This window comes from Acinonyx jubatus, chromosome B2, assembly GCF_027475565.1.
Source record: "Acinonyx jubatus isolate Ajub_Pintada_27869175 chromosome B2, VMU_Ajub_asm_v1.0, whole genome shotgun sequence".
Taxonomy (NCBI): Eukaryota; Metazoa; Chordata; class Mammalia; order Carnivora; family Felidae; genus Acinonyx; species Acinonyx jubatus.
Genome location: NC_069385.1, coordinates 76,193,329 through 76,209,425, shown reverse-complemented (window position 1 = coordinate 76,209,425; position 16,097 = coordinate 76,193,329). Strand labels below are relative to the sequence as shown.

Sequence of the window (16,097 nt, the reverse complement as noted above, 5' to 3'; positions counted from 1 at the left end):
TAATATCATAAGTGTTTACCATTATTTAAATTTTTATATATGCACACAGAGTGCAGTGAGTGAGTACTACATAATATCTGTTGATTAATATACTGTTTTTTAGGACAGGGGAATACATTGTATTATGTGGCATAAGAAAATTACATACTAAAAAAGTTTATGGGATTCTTGTTGCTGCTTTATTTTCTTAAAGCTCCAGTCTAGGTGAGAAACCTTGGTTTTACTAACAGATCAAGGCCTAAAGGTGTTGAGAAGAGGTGCTTTGTTTTGGAGTGTACCTGGACGTTGGTGTATGTGTGAAAGGTTTAGTGTGATGAACTCCATCTTCCATCTTTTGTTTCAGACTGGGAGCACGTGCAGCCTCCGCTGTGGCTCCAGACCCTGATGAACGCTTGCAGCCAAGCAAGCGATTTCAGTGTGCAGAGTGTTGCTATTTCATTAGTCATGGACCTGGTGGGACTGACTCAGTCTGTGGCCATGGTCACTGGGGAGAACATCAACAGTGTGGAGCCTGCACAGCCCTTAAGTCCAAACCAGGGAAGAGTGGCGGTAGTTATTAGACCTCCCCTCACTCCAGGCAATCTGAGATACATTGCTGAGAAGACTGAATTTTTCAAGGTAAATTCTGAGGAATACATGCATGATTAAGGTGGTACTTGACTTAGATTGCTTAGCAGAGATCTGAAAGATGATAATCAGGCTTCGTTGAATACCTGTTAATATTATAATGTCTAGAAAAAGGTACCACACTTCATCTGTGCTGCTTTGCCAGTCTTGTCCCCAGTTTTGCTAGAGGGAAAAAGGATGAGAGGAGATGAGGATGAGGTTAGGGAAGGCAAGTATTAAGGCTCCAAAGCCACAGAAGGAGTAATTTCAGCTAAAAAAGAGGTTAAGTCCATTTATACAATAAAACTTATTTCAACATGACGTGCTTATGACACTTTTGCTTTTCGTAGAGCATAATCTCAGCTCTCCAAAACTCCCAGGAAAAATTTTTCTGACTCTGTATTGTTTGATTATCATCTGTGGTATATGATGCCATTCAGAGAAAAAAAAATGTACAGTTTTTTATTTTTATCACAGCAGTATAGATGATACCCTCTACATAGAAAGAACATTAAGTATATTGGATTGTATTACGTCTTAGGCAGGTAGATGCTTTATATATAAAAAAAAATTTGCTTTAATTTTATCTCAATTCAAGTCATTGTGCCCCACCAGATAGTTCTTTCTGCTAAAGTTGGTTTCTGTAAGAATGGTATGACAATAAACCCTGAAAATGGTTACGTTTTTATTAATGCTGTCATAGATCATCAAGTGCTTTGTTAACACGTGTAGCTCTAAAATACATACAACCTATTTTATATAAGCTTAAGTAATTTGGATATTTGAACTGTAAAGTATATTTTACTTTGTAACATATAACCATAAATATTGTATTCAATGTGAGATTTGTATCCTCTTAAGGATAATGTATTCTAGCAGCACTTTACTAAGTGTCACTAAAATAGTGAAGTGGGGTCTTCTCTGGACCCTGCAGAAAATTCTTCCATGTTTGATGTTTAAAATAAGTATCATTAGGGAGGGATCTTAAAAGAATAAAAATAATCATGAAAGGTCTATCATAAGAGGTTCTAACGACCTCGATGCCCAAAAAGTGAGCACATGGAAAGCTATACTTTTAAGTCTTATCCTTGTAGCATAAGGAACATTGAAGACCTTCAATGGCATTCAGAGGCTTGTTTGTACCTAACAGGAAATGCTTATTAAATAAGTTTTAATGTGTGGTTTGGTAACACTGTCACTTTGACAATCTTTTTCTGTAGCATGTAGCTTTAACACTGTGGGATCAGCTGGGAGATAGGACACCTCAGCACCATCAGAAAAGTGTGGAACTGTTTTATCAACTACATAACTTGGTTCCTTCTTCTAGCATCTGTGAGGATGTTATAAGTCAGCAGTTAACCCATAAAGATAAGGTAAATTCTTTTTTCATCTTGACCCACCCCCACCTACCCAACTCCCATTATACCAAAAGGTAAATTAAAGAAACTGTAGGAAAATTATTGTAGCTAGTATCTGATTAGAGATTGTGTAAATTCATTCGTAGAGTATATGGTCTTCATATATTTAAAACAAATTTTTCTGTCCTTTTTAATTTAATTTAATTTTATTTTATCTTATCTTATTTCTTTTTATTTTATTTTTTTGAGAGAGAGTGCGCACACCCAAGTGGGGTGGGACAGAGGGAGAGAGAGAATCTTAAGCAGGCTCCATGCCCAGTATAGAGCCCAATGTGGGGCTCGGTCCCACAACCCTGAGTCATTACCTGAGCAGAAATCACTAGTTACATGCTCATCCTACTGAGCCACATAGGCACCCCATTCTGTCCTTTAGAAGAAAGTTCTTTGCAAAAGCATCAGTAATATGAAAAATCTAGTAACCCAAAATCAAATACTAGGTTTATTTCTTGGTTCAGGACACCATCTGTAGGCAGTGATGATTAAAGTTGTTGCTGGTCCAAGTTCTTAGACCATTTAAAGAGGAAGCAGTAGCCTTGGTTATGGAACTATGCATACATTAACTGATGTATGTGAAATGATGTATATGTGAAGTTACATTTATAAGCCATAGAATGCTAATATATGAGATTATATTATTTGTATTATAGTATCCAAAATAAGGATTTTGTATCCCAATGTACATGAAATGGTCGATAAGTCAGTGAGAGTAAAGGTGATAGAGTCATTGGTATGCCTGAGAAGCTGGAACTTTCAATCTGGTTGATCTCTTTGGGAAAGTTTAATGAAGTGTGTGATCTTCCCATGCCTTCTCTGTAACACAAATCAAAGATTTTATTGAACAGCTTTTAGAGGTGTATCACCCTAATTTTTAAGAACTCTAAATGCAAGTGAGTTTGAGTCATTCAGAAAGGCATAGCGTTAAGTAAATGAAGCTTTTGTCCAGGAAGGAAGTGGCAAATGAAGGAGAAAACGAGAGGCATGAAAGTTTATTGCAAGAAAAATGTTAAAATTCTGTTTCTGCTTCAACACATTTTCTCAAAAATTTTTAGGAATGAAATGTTTAATAAAGACTTGCATTTAATTTGTTTACATTAAGTGTAAATCTAGGACAAATTATATACCTATTGTGTAACATTTCTAAAGGAATACTAACTTCTGAATAAAGGTATTATACATCCATGAAAAAAAATTAAGATACTATTACTTTTTAATATGTTGATGTATAAACATGGGCTTCATAGGAAAAGCATGTATTACACCCGTAGAAAAAAAGGAAGCTCCCCTCAAAGTGATCACAAACAATTGAGACCGTTAGTTACAGTCCCTGATTTTGGAGGGCTTTTACTTGACGAATTCTACAGATGCTACAGGAACACTATGAAAAGCTTGATAACTTCACAGTTTCTACCTGATTTATATTCATTTATGTTCATTATCTAACACCAAGTGCTGGTCTTTCTAAATCATTTATTTTTCCATTATTCTGTCCATTGTTACCATAACACTTAACATTTTCCAAATAATCTCAAAATGATGTTTTTCTTATAGAAGTAATTTTTTAGGTGTCTAAATTTTTGAATCTAATAAGCCAGCTTTATAAGTAGTGATCAATTCATTTGAAATAATATATAATTTCTGGGAACAAAAGTAAATTGTAGGGTATAATAAGATAAATTTTGACTACTAAGTATTTTTATTAAAATAAGGGAAAAATGCTTCCGACACTGAAGATATTATAATATGCACATTATTAGCTCTTTCCATCCCCGTTACATAATAATCTAGAAAACTGGTTACCTAGTCTAAACTAAATAATAACGATTTCTGAGGTAGTGTGAGATGACTTTTTAGGTTTAATCTTTCTAAGTTTTTTTTTTTTTACATTTCTACTTTCATAAAAATAGTTTTATTGTGTGGTGTATTGAGTACTGTGAACATCGAACCTATACTGTCTCTTAAATTGCTATTTTGATTTTTATAAAATCGCTTAATATCTTCAAGGGAGAAAAAAATAATTTCATCTCCCATATTCCTCCTCAGAAAATAAGGATGGAAGCACATGCAAAGTTTGCAGTTCTTTGGCATCTGACAAGGGATCTCCATATAAATAAGTCGTCATCTTTTGCACGTTCTTTTGACAGGTTGGTTACATTTGATACTCGGATTTTACAGCCAGGTATTTCAGTGTCTCTTTTCTTGAATCCTCTGCCTAATTTGGCAGGGGTGCAAGATAGTAATTTACAGATATTATGAAGAGAGCTTATAAATTATTTTTTAAAAAATCTAAGCTATATTAAAATGCATGGCTTTGAAGCACCCAGATCCCCTTTCTTTTACTGGATGACTATTCAACAAGACCCCTGCTATGTGCCAGGCAGCATTCTAGGTGTCAGGGATACAGCAATGGGTCTGTATTCACAGAGAAATTTCAACATAAACAGTAGATGATGTAACTGTTTCTCTAACAGTTATTTTCAGTCTTCTGCCTGAACTGGACATCATAAGTCTAAAGCTAAAATATACACCCCTTCCATGGATTCAGAGAACCTGCAGCTGCCTGAGGGTAGTTTTGCTACTTGTCTACACCACTCGAGATGACTCATCCCCCAAATATGAGGTTTGCCTTAACTTCCAAGGAGATACTATGTATAGGTAGACTGAGATACTGGCCCAGGATAGCAGTCTCACCACCATAGAGGAGGCCACAGATCTGACTCTGCTTAAAGCCCAGCCCAGGATCAGATATGTGCTTTACTGGACATTATTCAGACATTACTTTTTCAACATCACCATTTTTAAATGATTTGGTATTGAACTAGCACAATGAACTATGCCCTTGGCCTAGGTACTTTACAAATACCATCTCTCATTTGGTGACTGCCTTTTCTCATCATCCAAGTGAGGCACTGAAGGACCAGAGAAATAAGTGGCTTGCCCAAGACCACACATGATGTAGAGCTGATAGCCCAGATTTGAATCTCAGGTTTTCAGATTCCAAGCCACACCTCCATAACTTTCACAGAAGTTCTTTCTTTGAGTTAAGCACACAGGTTTGCCTCATAAAGAGATTGGGCACAGAAGAGCATGGAAGTAGTGTTAACTTGCACAGAGTTCAGTATTTGGTGATATGAGCAGGAGTACATTGGTGAAACAAAACTAAGTTTTTTTTCTCCCTTGTTCATTAGTACTTATCTTATAAAAGTAATGTATGCTTGGGAAATTAAAACAAGTGTATAAGAAAAGGGAAAAGACGATTTTCTCCTTTTTCATATCTACTGAGACTGTAGGGATTAAGATTATTAAAATGATGTGGTCAAAAGTTTTTCTGAAGTATGATTACTTTTAAAAAGTTAATTAAAAATAAAACTTACAGTAATGTTGGTTTAAGGAAAACTAGAGTGTGACAATTAAAGTAGATGTTTTGTTCTTTGTTTTAATTATTGGTGTTTATTGTAGGTCACTGTTCATCATGTTAGATAGCCTTAACAGTCTCGATGGTTCTACCAGCTCTGTGGGACAAGCCTGGCTGAACCAAGTGCTACAAAGACATGATATTGCAAGAGTTTTGGAACCATTGCTATTGCTCCTTCTTCATCCCAAAACTCAGAGGGTTTCAGTGCAGCGTGTACAAGCAGAACGCTATTGGAATAAGGCTCCCTATTATCCCGGAGAAGAGAGTGACAAGCATTTCATGCAAAATTTTGCCTGCAGCAATGGTGAATATCACATGGAAGTAGAACAGCTTTATTTAGAATTAAGTTATTAAAATGAAATGAGAAGTGAACACAATAGTGATTGGCAACAGTGAGGTTTTCTCCATGGACTTATTTTCTCCCGTCCATGTGTACTGGCAGTGCTCACGTGGGCCCATGCCAGAATGTACTTCATCAATGGTCATCTTAGAGGACTTGGATTTCTCTTATCAGTTGACTCTTTGAAGGAAGGAGTCAGCACAACTTTCAGAGACAGTCTTCAGTTTTGATGGAAATACCTTTAGAGTTTAATGAGCAATTTTGGTTTTGTGAGGTTCTAGAGATACTTCACTGAGAATATATAAAAAGCTTGTAATGCCCATTTGTATTTCATGAGTCATTTTCCTCATCTGTAAAATGGGAATAGTAGTACCCACCTTTCCAGGCTTCATTGTGAACATAACACGTAGTCCTGTTTGTGACTGCAAACAAATGCCTACAAATGTTTAGGGCAGACTGGCCTATCATAAGTGTTAGTTAGATGTTCACTATTATTACTTGGAAGTCCACATTTTACAAATTGTCGAGTGAGGACATCTATAATACGGTGATAATGGGTCCTTAGATTAACTTATTATACTTTAGGGACAAAAGATTCTCACAAAACTCATTCATATCTTGACAAATAATCCTGTGAGGTCAGTAATAAAAAGGTCATTTTACTGAGCACGTAGAGATGCTTAGCTGGCCAGGGCTTTCTCAAAGTCCCATGGCTGCTGTGTGATGAAGCTGCAGCTACACTGTCATGCCCCCATTTCATCTTTAATGTGTTTCTACAGAGTATGGACAGAGCCCTCTATAGAGCCTGACTTTCCACTGCTTCCCCTGAGTCTTCTCAGAGCATGTTCTACCCTGCCTATTGCCTGAACTTCTTTCTGCTAGCCCTTTACCCGCTGCCATTCTTGCCTGTCTGCTGAATTCTCACCTTTCCTCCGAGATTGATCTCCTTACCTGTAGGGTCATGATGCTTTCCCTGAATTCTATAACATTTGCTTTGTAATACTCATATGGAACTAAGCCTTTTGCTCTTTCTTGAAAGAATGCCATCAGCACTGTATGCTCTCCAAAAAGTACAGAAATGGATGAATATATTTGTGATCCCCTACCAAGTTCAAACTCTAGAGAGAACAATGATGTCTTTTCCTTCTCTCACCCTCATTGTCTCTTGATTTAGGGCCTTACTTATAATTCATAAATGTTGAATATTGATAATGTTGATAATTTGTAAATATTGAATTTTATTGAAATCAAGCTTATATATGTCTGTGTATATATAGACATATATGTATGTGTGTATATATATACATATCAACTACTGAAGTATTTGAATTCTTAGAAATAAAATAATTAAGGGAAATATTACACAGGGAGGAAAAAATAAGATTTTGAACTGCAGTAAAAAAAAAAAAGATACCTTATTTGGGAATAAGGGCAAATTTTGATATTGTAGCTGTTTTTAATGTGTTGTTTTATTTAATTCAATTAAATAATACTCCTTCTATTGTTGAGTTGTCTTTACTAAATTCTAGTTAATAGTCATCTACATAATTTTCTAGCTTAAAGGGTCTAAAATAGTAACAAAATGTAATTTTCGTAGGAAGGTATAAGGTGATGAAGCTAATGATTAAGAATCTTGAGTTCAGTCTACATTTCAATCATTTTAATGTATTTTATCTTTTTCCTTCTTTACTATTTTTCTCATATGCCAGTAAGCCAAGTACAACTCATTGCATCTAAAGGAAGTGGTGAAAAGCCACTCACTATGGACGAAATAGAGAACTTTAGTCTCACTGTTAATCCATTGAGTGACAGACTTTCCCTTCTAAGTACCAGCAGTGAGACAATTCCAATGGTTGTATCTGATTTTGATCTTCCAGACCAACAGATAGAAGTACTTCAGAGTTCCGACTCTGGATGCTCACAGTCCTCTGCTGGGGACAACTTGAGTTACGAAGTAGATCCTGAAAATGTGAACGCCCAAGAAGATTCTCAAGTGCCAGGTGCAAGCTCCCCAGATGATGATGTTCAGCAGGTAGTGTTTGACCTGATATGTAAAGTCGTAAGTGGCCTCGAAACAGAATCTGCATCATTGACATCTCAGTTAGAAATGGAAGCTGTGCCCCCAGAGCACAGTGATGTAGGTCCAGGAGAGGAGGCCCTTAAAACTGACGAGCAGTCTGCTCCGCAGGGTCAGAGTGCTTTGCTGAGTAACGACAGTTCTCAGTTGCTGGCTGTGTCTGCAGAGGGAGGCCGTGAGTGTGTGGCAAATGGAATCTCCAGAAATAGTTCCTCACCTTGTATTTCAGGAACCACACAGATTCTCCAGGACTCTAATGTTGCTTCCATAGAAACTAAATCCAGGCAGAGGAGTCACAGCAGTATTCAGTTCAGCTTCAAAGAAAAATTATCAGAAAAAGTCTCCGAGAAAGAGACCATTGTTAAGGAGTCAGGTAAACAACCGGGAGCAAAACCTAAAGTAAAACTTGCCAGAAAAAAGGATGACGACAAGAAAAAAGCTTCAAATGAAAAACTCAAACAAACCAGTGTATTCTTCAGCGATGGTCTGGATTTAGAGAACTGGTACAGCTGTGGAGAAGGAGAGATTTCTGAAATTGAGAGTGATATGGGTTCTCCAGGATCACGGAAATCTCCCCATTTCAACATCCACCCACTCTATCAGCATGTGCTTCTGTATCTCCAGTTGTATGATTCATCAAGGACTCTGTATGCTTTTTCTGCCATCAAAGCCATCTTGAAAACTAACCCTATTACTTTTGTAAATGCCATTTCAACCACTAGTGTAAATAATGCGTATACCCCTCAGTTGTCTCTGCTTCAGAATCTCTTGGCCAGACACCGGATTTCTGTTATGGGCAAAGACTTTTATAGTCACATTCCAGTAGACTCTAATCATAACTTCCGGAGTTCTATGTATATAGAAATTCTTATTTCCCTCTGCTTATATTACATGAGAAGCCATTACCCAACTCACGTCAAGGTCACTGCACAAGATTTAATAGGCAATCGAAACATGCAGATGATGAGCATAGAAATTTTGACACTTCTCTTTACTGAGCTGGCAAAAGTAATAGAAAGCTCAGCAAAGGGTTTCCCTAGTTTTATCTCTGACATGTTATCTAAGTGCAAAGTTCAGAAAGTGATTCTTCACTGTTTGCTGTCATCTATCTTTAGTGCACAGAAATGGCATAGTGAGAAAATGGCAGGTAAAAACATGGTTGCTGTGGAAGAAGGTTTCTCAGAAGACAGCCTTATCAATTTCTCAGAGGATGAATTTGACAATGGCAGCACACTCCAGTCACAGCTTCTTAAAGTGCTTCAGAGGCTCATTGTTCTAGAACACCGGGTAATGACTATCCCCGAAGAGAATGAAACGGGTTTCGATTTCGTCGTATCTGACCTGGAACACATCAATCCCCATCAGCCCATGACTTCTCTTCAGTATTTGCATGCTCAGCCAATTACATGTCAAGGCATGTTCCTCTGTGCAGTAATACGAGCTTTGCATCAACACTGTGCTTGTAAGATGCACCCACAGTGGATTGGTTTGATCACATCTACTCTGCCTTACATGGGAAAAGTTCTACAGAGAGTGGTTGTTTCTGTGACATTACAGCTTTGCAGAAATTTAGATAATCTAATTCAGCAGTACAAATACGAAACAGGATTATCTGATAGTAGGTAAGCATTGATTTTTAACTTTATATGGACATTTTTCACATTAGGACTACTTAATCATCCAGAAAGTCCGTTATAATTTGAGGACCTAAATTAATGGTATCAATAGGTTACAAATAGTATATTATTTTCACGAAGAAGGAAACTCACCCTGAGGAAGAGTGTCAGTAAAAGAATTAAGTATGGAAAGAAGGAGGAAGATTTAAAGAGGCCTTTTTTCTCCTAAGGGAAGAAACATTAATTTAGATGTTCTTGAATGAGCTGGCGAAAATAATACAAAGCCCAGCAAAGGGTTTCCCTAGTTTTATATGATAAATTATCTAAGTAGAAATTAATTGCACACTAAAATTAATTTTAAATTAAAAGTAATTGCTTTCCTGTCTGATTTTATTTCTTGTTTCTGATCTTCATGGTTTAGTGGTGAATTCCACCTGTATCCCCGTGTTCAATTAGTCTGTCAGAAATTAGTCAAATGTTTCATTGACTAGTATTTATTTAATCTCCTATATAACCTTAGCTATTACATGTAAAATATAAGAAAAGTGCCTTTATCAGTTGGTATTGATATGCCTGCTGTTACACAGTTGCTAGAGATTTACTAGCTACATTTATTTGCTTCATATTGAATTTGTTTAGCCAAAGAACTCTAGTACAACTCACTCACTTCATAGATTGGGATGTAAAAGCTTCTAATTTATGCTCTTAGTCATTTATTTATGTAATCTTTATTGAGCACCTACTCTGTGCCTAGCACATCCTGGACATTTACCATTGATTAAAACATGAATTTGTCTTTCACAGAACTTGTGTTCAACTGAGTACATTTTATTTCAGGCCTCTGTGGATGGCATCAATCATTCCACCAGATATGATTCTTACTCTTTTAGAAGGGATCACAGCCATTATTCATTACTGTTTGTTGGATCCTACTACTCAGTATCACCAAGTAAGACTGCACAAGTATTTGATTCCTTTTTCAAGACTGAGGTCTAGTAAGTAGCCACTTATAAACTTCAGTAAGTGATATGTATTTTTCCCCTGACTTTAATAGCTTTTGGTCAACGTAGACCAAAAACACTTGTTTGAAGCCCGCAGTGGAATCCTCTCCATCCTTCACATGATCATGTCCTCTGTGACTTTGCTCTGGAGCATCCTGCATCAGGCTGATTCCTCAGAAAAGATGGCTGTTGCTGCCTCTGCATCTGTCACCACTATTAATCTTGGAGCCACAAAGGTTAGACAATTCACACTTCATCTGTGGAGCTCAAGAGAACATTCAAGGACTTTCCTAAAGATTGTATTCAGCATCTCGTGAAAAGATTGTATGCAGCATGCTGCATAAATTAATTAATTCTCAAATAATTTTAACTATTTCATTGAGAAATATATCACAAATTTCACCCATTTTAAGTGTATACAGTACAATGATTTTTTTTCTTAGTACATGGACAGTTTTCTAGTACATTGTCACCACAATTTTTGAACATGTTCATCACCACAAAAAGATTCCAGGGCCCATTTGCAGTCACTCCCTATTTTCATCACCAACTCCAACCAACCATTAACCTGTTTTCTCTACATATAGGTTTGGTTTTTTTGGACATTTTTATAAATGAAATCACATGTTATTTAGTCTTTTGTATCTGGCTTCTTTTATGTGACATAATGTTTTTGAGGTTCGTTCATACATATTATAATTTTGTTCCCTTTCTTGAGGATTTTTAAAGTTGACATTTTAATATGCAAAGTCCTCCTGGAAAACAGTTTACCAATATGTACAGAGAACTTTAAAAATTTGGTAGTCTGACCTAGTAAGCTGCTTTAGTAATCAGTTCTAAGGCAATCAAAATTAGGCAAAGATAGATATATTATAGATAGATGGATAGATAGATATCTTTATATATCTTTATAGCCTTATTTAGTGGCACAAAGATCCTAAACAGTAAATAAGGAAAAGGTTACATTAACTCTTTTAGTGTTACATTATGTAGCTACTAATAATTGCACTTTTTTTAAGTTTTTTTTTTATGTATTTACTTATTTTTTGAGAGAGAGCATAAGTCAGGGAGGGGCAGAGAGAGGAAACACAGAATCTGAAGCAGGCTCCAGGCCCTGAGCTTTCAGCACAGAGCCCGATGCGGGGCTCGAACTCAAGAGCTGTGAGATCATGACCTGAGCTGAAGTCGGACACTCAACTGATTGAGCCACCCAGGGGCCCCTAATAATTGCAGTTTTGAAAAAATCTTAGTGGATGGAAAATGTATAAAACTACTGAAACTAGCATGTCACATAATTGAACAAATCTTATATTTATAATTACATGAAAAATTATATGCAGAAAAAGAAATTAATGTAGTAATAGTGATTATCTCAGGATGATGTGATTAATGGTTGAGTTTAAAATTTTTTTTCTCATACTCAGGCCTTTTCCAAATTTTCTACTTTATATTTAGAGGAAAATTATATTTCAAGGCATATTATTCAGTTATTCAATTGAATAATATAATATGTCGAATTTGACAACTTTTGTCAAGTTACCTGTTCTTACTCCTTGACCTGACTCCCTAGATCTGGGAATAATGGGAACACAACTGAAATTGAGGGAAGGAGAAGAGTGGAAACTTTTCCACCATTAGAAAGTTTTATCTAAGTACTTAGGTTTAGATTAAACTTTGTTTTTCTTTTGTATAACTTTACTTTAAAAAAAAACCCTTTTCTTTTTTAAAGGAATCGACATCAAATGTAATTGAACTTCATATATAGTGTTTTCCTATTATTTCTAGAGACTGTTGCATTTGGCTGATTAGCAGTTGTCATTATATAGTGTCATTATATAGTGTCAAATATAGAAATTTTCTTTTCCAATTAAAATGACCATGATTGCATCTCTTAACACTATTAAAATTTCCTCTACTGTTATTTAGGTAGCAAAACATGAAAGTATTATATATTATTTAAAAAAAAAACAACTAAAATCCACTGGTCATTTGTTTAAATTGTTTTAGAACTTGAGACAACAGATCCTTGAATTATTGGGCCCCATTTCAATGAATCATGGTGTTCATTTTATGGCTGCTATTGCATTTGTGTGGAATGAAAGAAGACAAAACAAAACAACCACCAGGACCAAGGTATGTGTTCAGCCATTTGATATTTTTATTTTCGTTTGATAAGCATTTGGTGAGTACATGCCAATTTTCAAGTCTCCATTAATGGCAGTGGGGCTTGGGTGGGATGAGGAGTGGAAACAATAGTTTTTCTATAGGTTTAGATAATGATGTATTGCCTAAATGCCTTGAGTATAAAAATAATCATTTTGTGTAAAAAAAGAAATTAGTATGATACTAACTATATTTTAGAGGGAAAAGTTAACATAGTACAGTGTATTTTTTAAATGTTTATCATTTAGGAATGATATGGAGAGTTTTCATCTTGACTAGTTTTTCATTAAGACATGATAGCTTAAGTAGTTTGTTTCTAAATGTAGTTAGTATATTGGTTTAACTGGATTGTATATGTGAAATTGTTGCTTTGTGAGTTTGAAAGCTCAGAAGTGTTCTTTGTTGGAAATACATAGTGGCTCATTAGAATATTAGGCTATTAAATAATTAACATTCACATAAGATATATGATTTGTCTAGTTTAAGGTTTCTGATCTGTTATTTTTGTGCTGATTTCACATTACATATATGTTGAAGTTTCAAAAGGAATAAAAGTAAGAGAACATTGCTACTTAGGACACTTTTTTGCATGTGAGGATCCAGTAGCAGATACTACATTAGACAGAACAGAAATCCTGAACTATTTACAATCAGCCAAGGACCTGTGGTTTAACAAGGCATATCAAACACATGCATTTTTCTCTGCTCTTCTTTCAAAAATGAGAGTAAAAGAATTTAAAAAGACATAAACCCACAATGACAGAACTTGAGGGAGTTGACCACAGGAAAAATAAGAAGTATCAACAAAATTTTCCAAGATGAAAAACAACAGATCTGTGTGGTAACAGATTTAGTAGAGAAAATTGATAGTCTACATTGCTGTAAAAAAGGAACCACTTGCCCCTGTAAAACTACAGATGGTCTCTGGAAGTAGAAATCTTAGGTACTTTTTTTTTTTTTAAATGTTTTTATTTATTTTTGGGAGACAGATCATGAGCAGAGTAGGGGCAGAGAGAGAGCGGGACACACAGAATCAGGAGCATGCTCTGACAGCACAGAGCCTGACACGGGGCTCGAACTCTTGAAACTGTGAGATCATGACCTGAGCTGAAGTCAGATACTTAACTGACTGAGCTACCCAGGTGCCTCAGAAATGTCACATACTTCTGAAGACAAAGTGTTGGGATGGGGTGAAATCCGGAGGATTAATGAAAATTTATATAAGGAACAACTAGACCACTTCTAGATCCCTTTTCCCCAACCCAAGCCACCACCCACTCTCTTACCACACCCAAGCAAGAAACTGGAGCCAAGTTTGCTCTGTGAAGACTTTGGTCAAGAAAGGCTCTGAACCTGAGAGCACAAGATTCACATGGATAGACATTAGACTTTATGATGAAAACAGGGGCATTTGCAACAAGTTTACATACTGAAAAATGGGCATCAGCCTCACCCCAGTGAGGTGGCAGGAAGCAGTGCTGCCCTTAGGTAGGAATTTTGAGGATTCACCTCTAGGAAAATGACCTGACCAAGAAAAAAGACCTATAGTTGCTGAAGTTTTTGAGTCTACTAACAAAACACTAGGCTGCACATTAATTTTGTATCCTGCGACTTTGCTGAATTCATGTATCAGTTCTAGCAGACTTTTGGTGGAGTCTGTCGGGTTTTCTATGTATAATATCATGTCATCTGCAAAAAGTGAAAGCTTGACTTCGTCTTTGCCAATTTTGATGCCTTTGATTTCCTTTTGTTGTCTGATCGAAATCAGTTGCATTCTTATACACTAATAGTGAAGCAAAAGAAAGACAAAGAAACTGATCCCATTCACAATTGCACCAAGAATCATAAAATACCTAGGAATAAACCTAACCAAAGATGTAAAAGATCTGTATGCTGAAAGCTATAGAAAGCTTATGAAGGAAATTGAAGAAGATAATAAGGAATGGAAAAACATTCCATGCTTATGGATTGGAAGAATAAATATTGTTAAAATGTCAATACTACCCAAAGCAATGTACACATTCAATGCAGTCCCAATCAAAATTGCACCAGCATTCTTCTCAAAGCTAGAACAAACAATCCTAAAATTTGTACGGAACCACAAAAGACCCCAAATAGCCAAAGTAATTTTGAAGAAGACCAAAGCAGGAGGCATCACAATCCCAGACTTTAGCCTCTACTACAAAGCTGTAATCATGAAGACAGCGTGGTAGTGGCACAAAAACAGACACATAGACCAATGGAATAGAATAGACACTCCAGAATTGGACCCACAAAAGTATGGCAAACTAATCTTTGACAAAGTGGGAAAGAATATCCAATGGAAAAAAGTCTCTTTAACAAATGGTTCTGGGAGAACTGGACAGCAACATGCAGAAGAATGAAACTAGACCACTTTCTTACACCACTCACAAAAATAAACTCAAAATGTATGAAGGACCCAAATGTGAGACAGGAAACCATCAAAACCCTAGAGGAGAAAGCAGGAAAAAAACCTCTGTGACCTCAGCCTTATGTGACCAAATGTGACCTTATTTGACACATCCCCAAAGGCAAGGGAATTAAAAGCAAAAATGAACTATTGGGACCTCATGAAGATAAAAAGCTTCTGCACTGCAAAGGAAACCATCAACAAAACTAAAAGGCAACCAACGGAATGGGAAAAGATATTTGCAATTGACATATCAGACAAAGGGCTAATATTCAAAATCTATAAAGAACTCACCAAACTCCACACCCAAAAAGCAAATAATCCAGTGAAGAAATGAATAGACACTTCTGTAAAGAAGACATCCAGATGGCCAACAGACACATGAAAAGATGCTCAATGTCACTCCTCATCAGGGAAATATAAATCAAAACCACACTGAGATATCACCTCATGCCAGTCAGAGTGGTTAAAATGAACAAATCAGGAGACTATAGATGCTGGAGAGGATGTGGAAAAACGGGAACCCTCTTGCACTGTTGGTGGGAATGCAAACTGGTGCAGCCACTCTGGAAACTGTGGAGGTTCCTCCAAAAATTAAAAATAGATCTACCCTATGACCCAGCAATAGCACTGCTAAGAATTTACCCAAGGGATACAGGAGTGCTGATGCATAGAGGCACTTTACCCCAATGTTTATAGCAGCACTTTCAATACTAGCCAAATTATGGGAAGAGCCCAAATGTCCATCAACTGATCAATGGATAAAGAAGTTGTGGTTTATATATACAATGGGATACTACTTGGCAGTGAGAAAAAATGAATTCTGGCCATGTGTAGCAATGTGGATGAAACTGGAGAATGTTATGCTAAGTGAGATAAGTCATACAGAGAAAGACAGATACCATATGTTTTCACTCTTATGTGGATCCTGAGAAACTTAACAGAAGACTATGGGGAAAGGGGAGGGCAAAAAAAAGAGAGGAAGGGAGCCAAACCATAAGAGACTCTTAAAAACTGAGAATAAACTGAGGGT

The 16,097-nt window shown here is 36.4% G+C and overlaps 1 protein-coding gene across 13 annotated transcripts in view; it reads left to right on the top strand.

Annotated features, from left to right (window-relative positions):
- Positions 1 to 16,097, top strand: part of DOP1A (DOP1 leucine zipper like protein A) — a 109,928-nt gene that overhangs the window by 70,093 nt on the left and 23,738 nt on the right. For 12 of the 13 annotated variants that reach the window (XR_008298492.1, XM_053222517.1, XM_053222514.1 and 9 more), the window contains 8 exons: positions 344 to 618; positions 1,827 to 1,979; positions 4,065 to 4,165; positions 5,481 to 5,740; positions 7,486 to 9,475; positions 10,307 to 10,418; positions 10,524 to 10,706; positions 12,478 to 12,603. Coding sequence is in view for 12 of the 13 variants with exons in the window: in XM_053222517.1 (XP_053078492.1) it covers positions 344 to 618; positions 1,827 to 1,979; positions 4,065 to 4,165; positions 5,481 to 5,740; positions 7,486 to 9,475; positions 10,307 to 10,418; positions 10,524 to 10,706; positions 12,478 to 12,603 (3,200 nt within the window). In the remaining variant the exon portion in view is untranslated. The remainder of the gene's footprint in view (positions 1 to 343; positions 619 to 1,826; positions 1,980 to 4,064; positions 4,166 to 5,480; positions 5,741 to 7,485; positions 9,476 to 10,306; positions 10,419 to 10,523; positions 10,707 to 12,477; positions 12,604 to 16,097) is intronic. The other variant, XM_053222520.1, reaches the window with a different exon arrangement.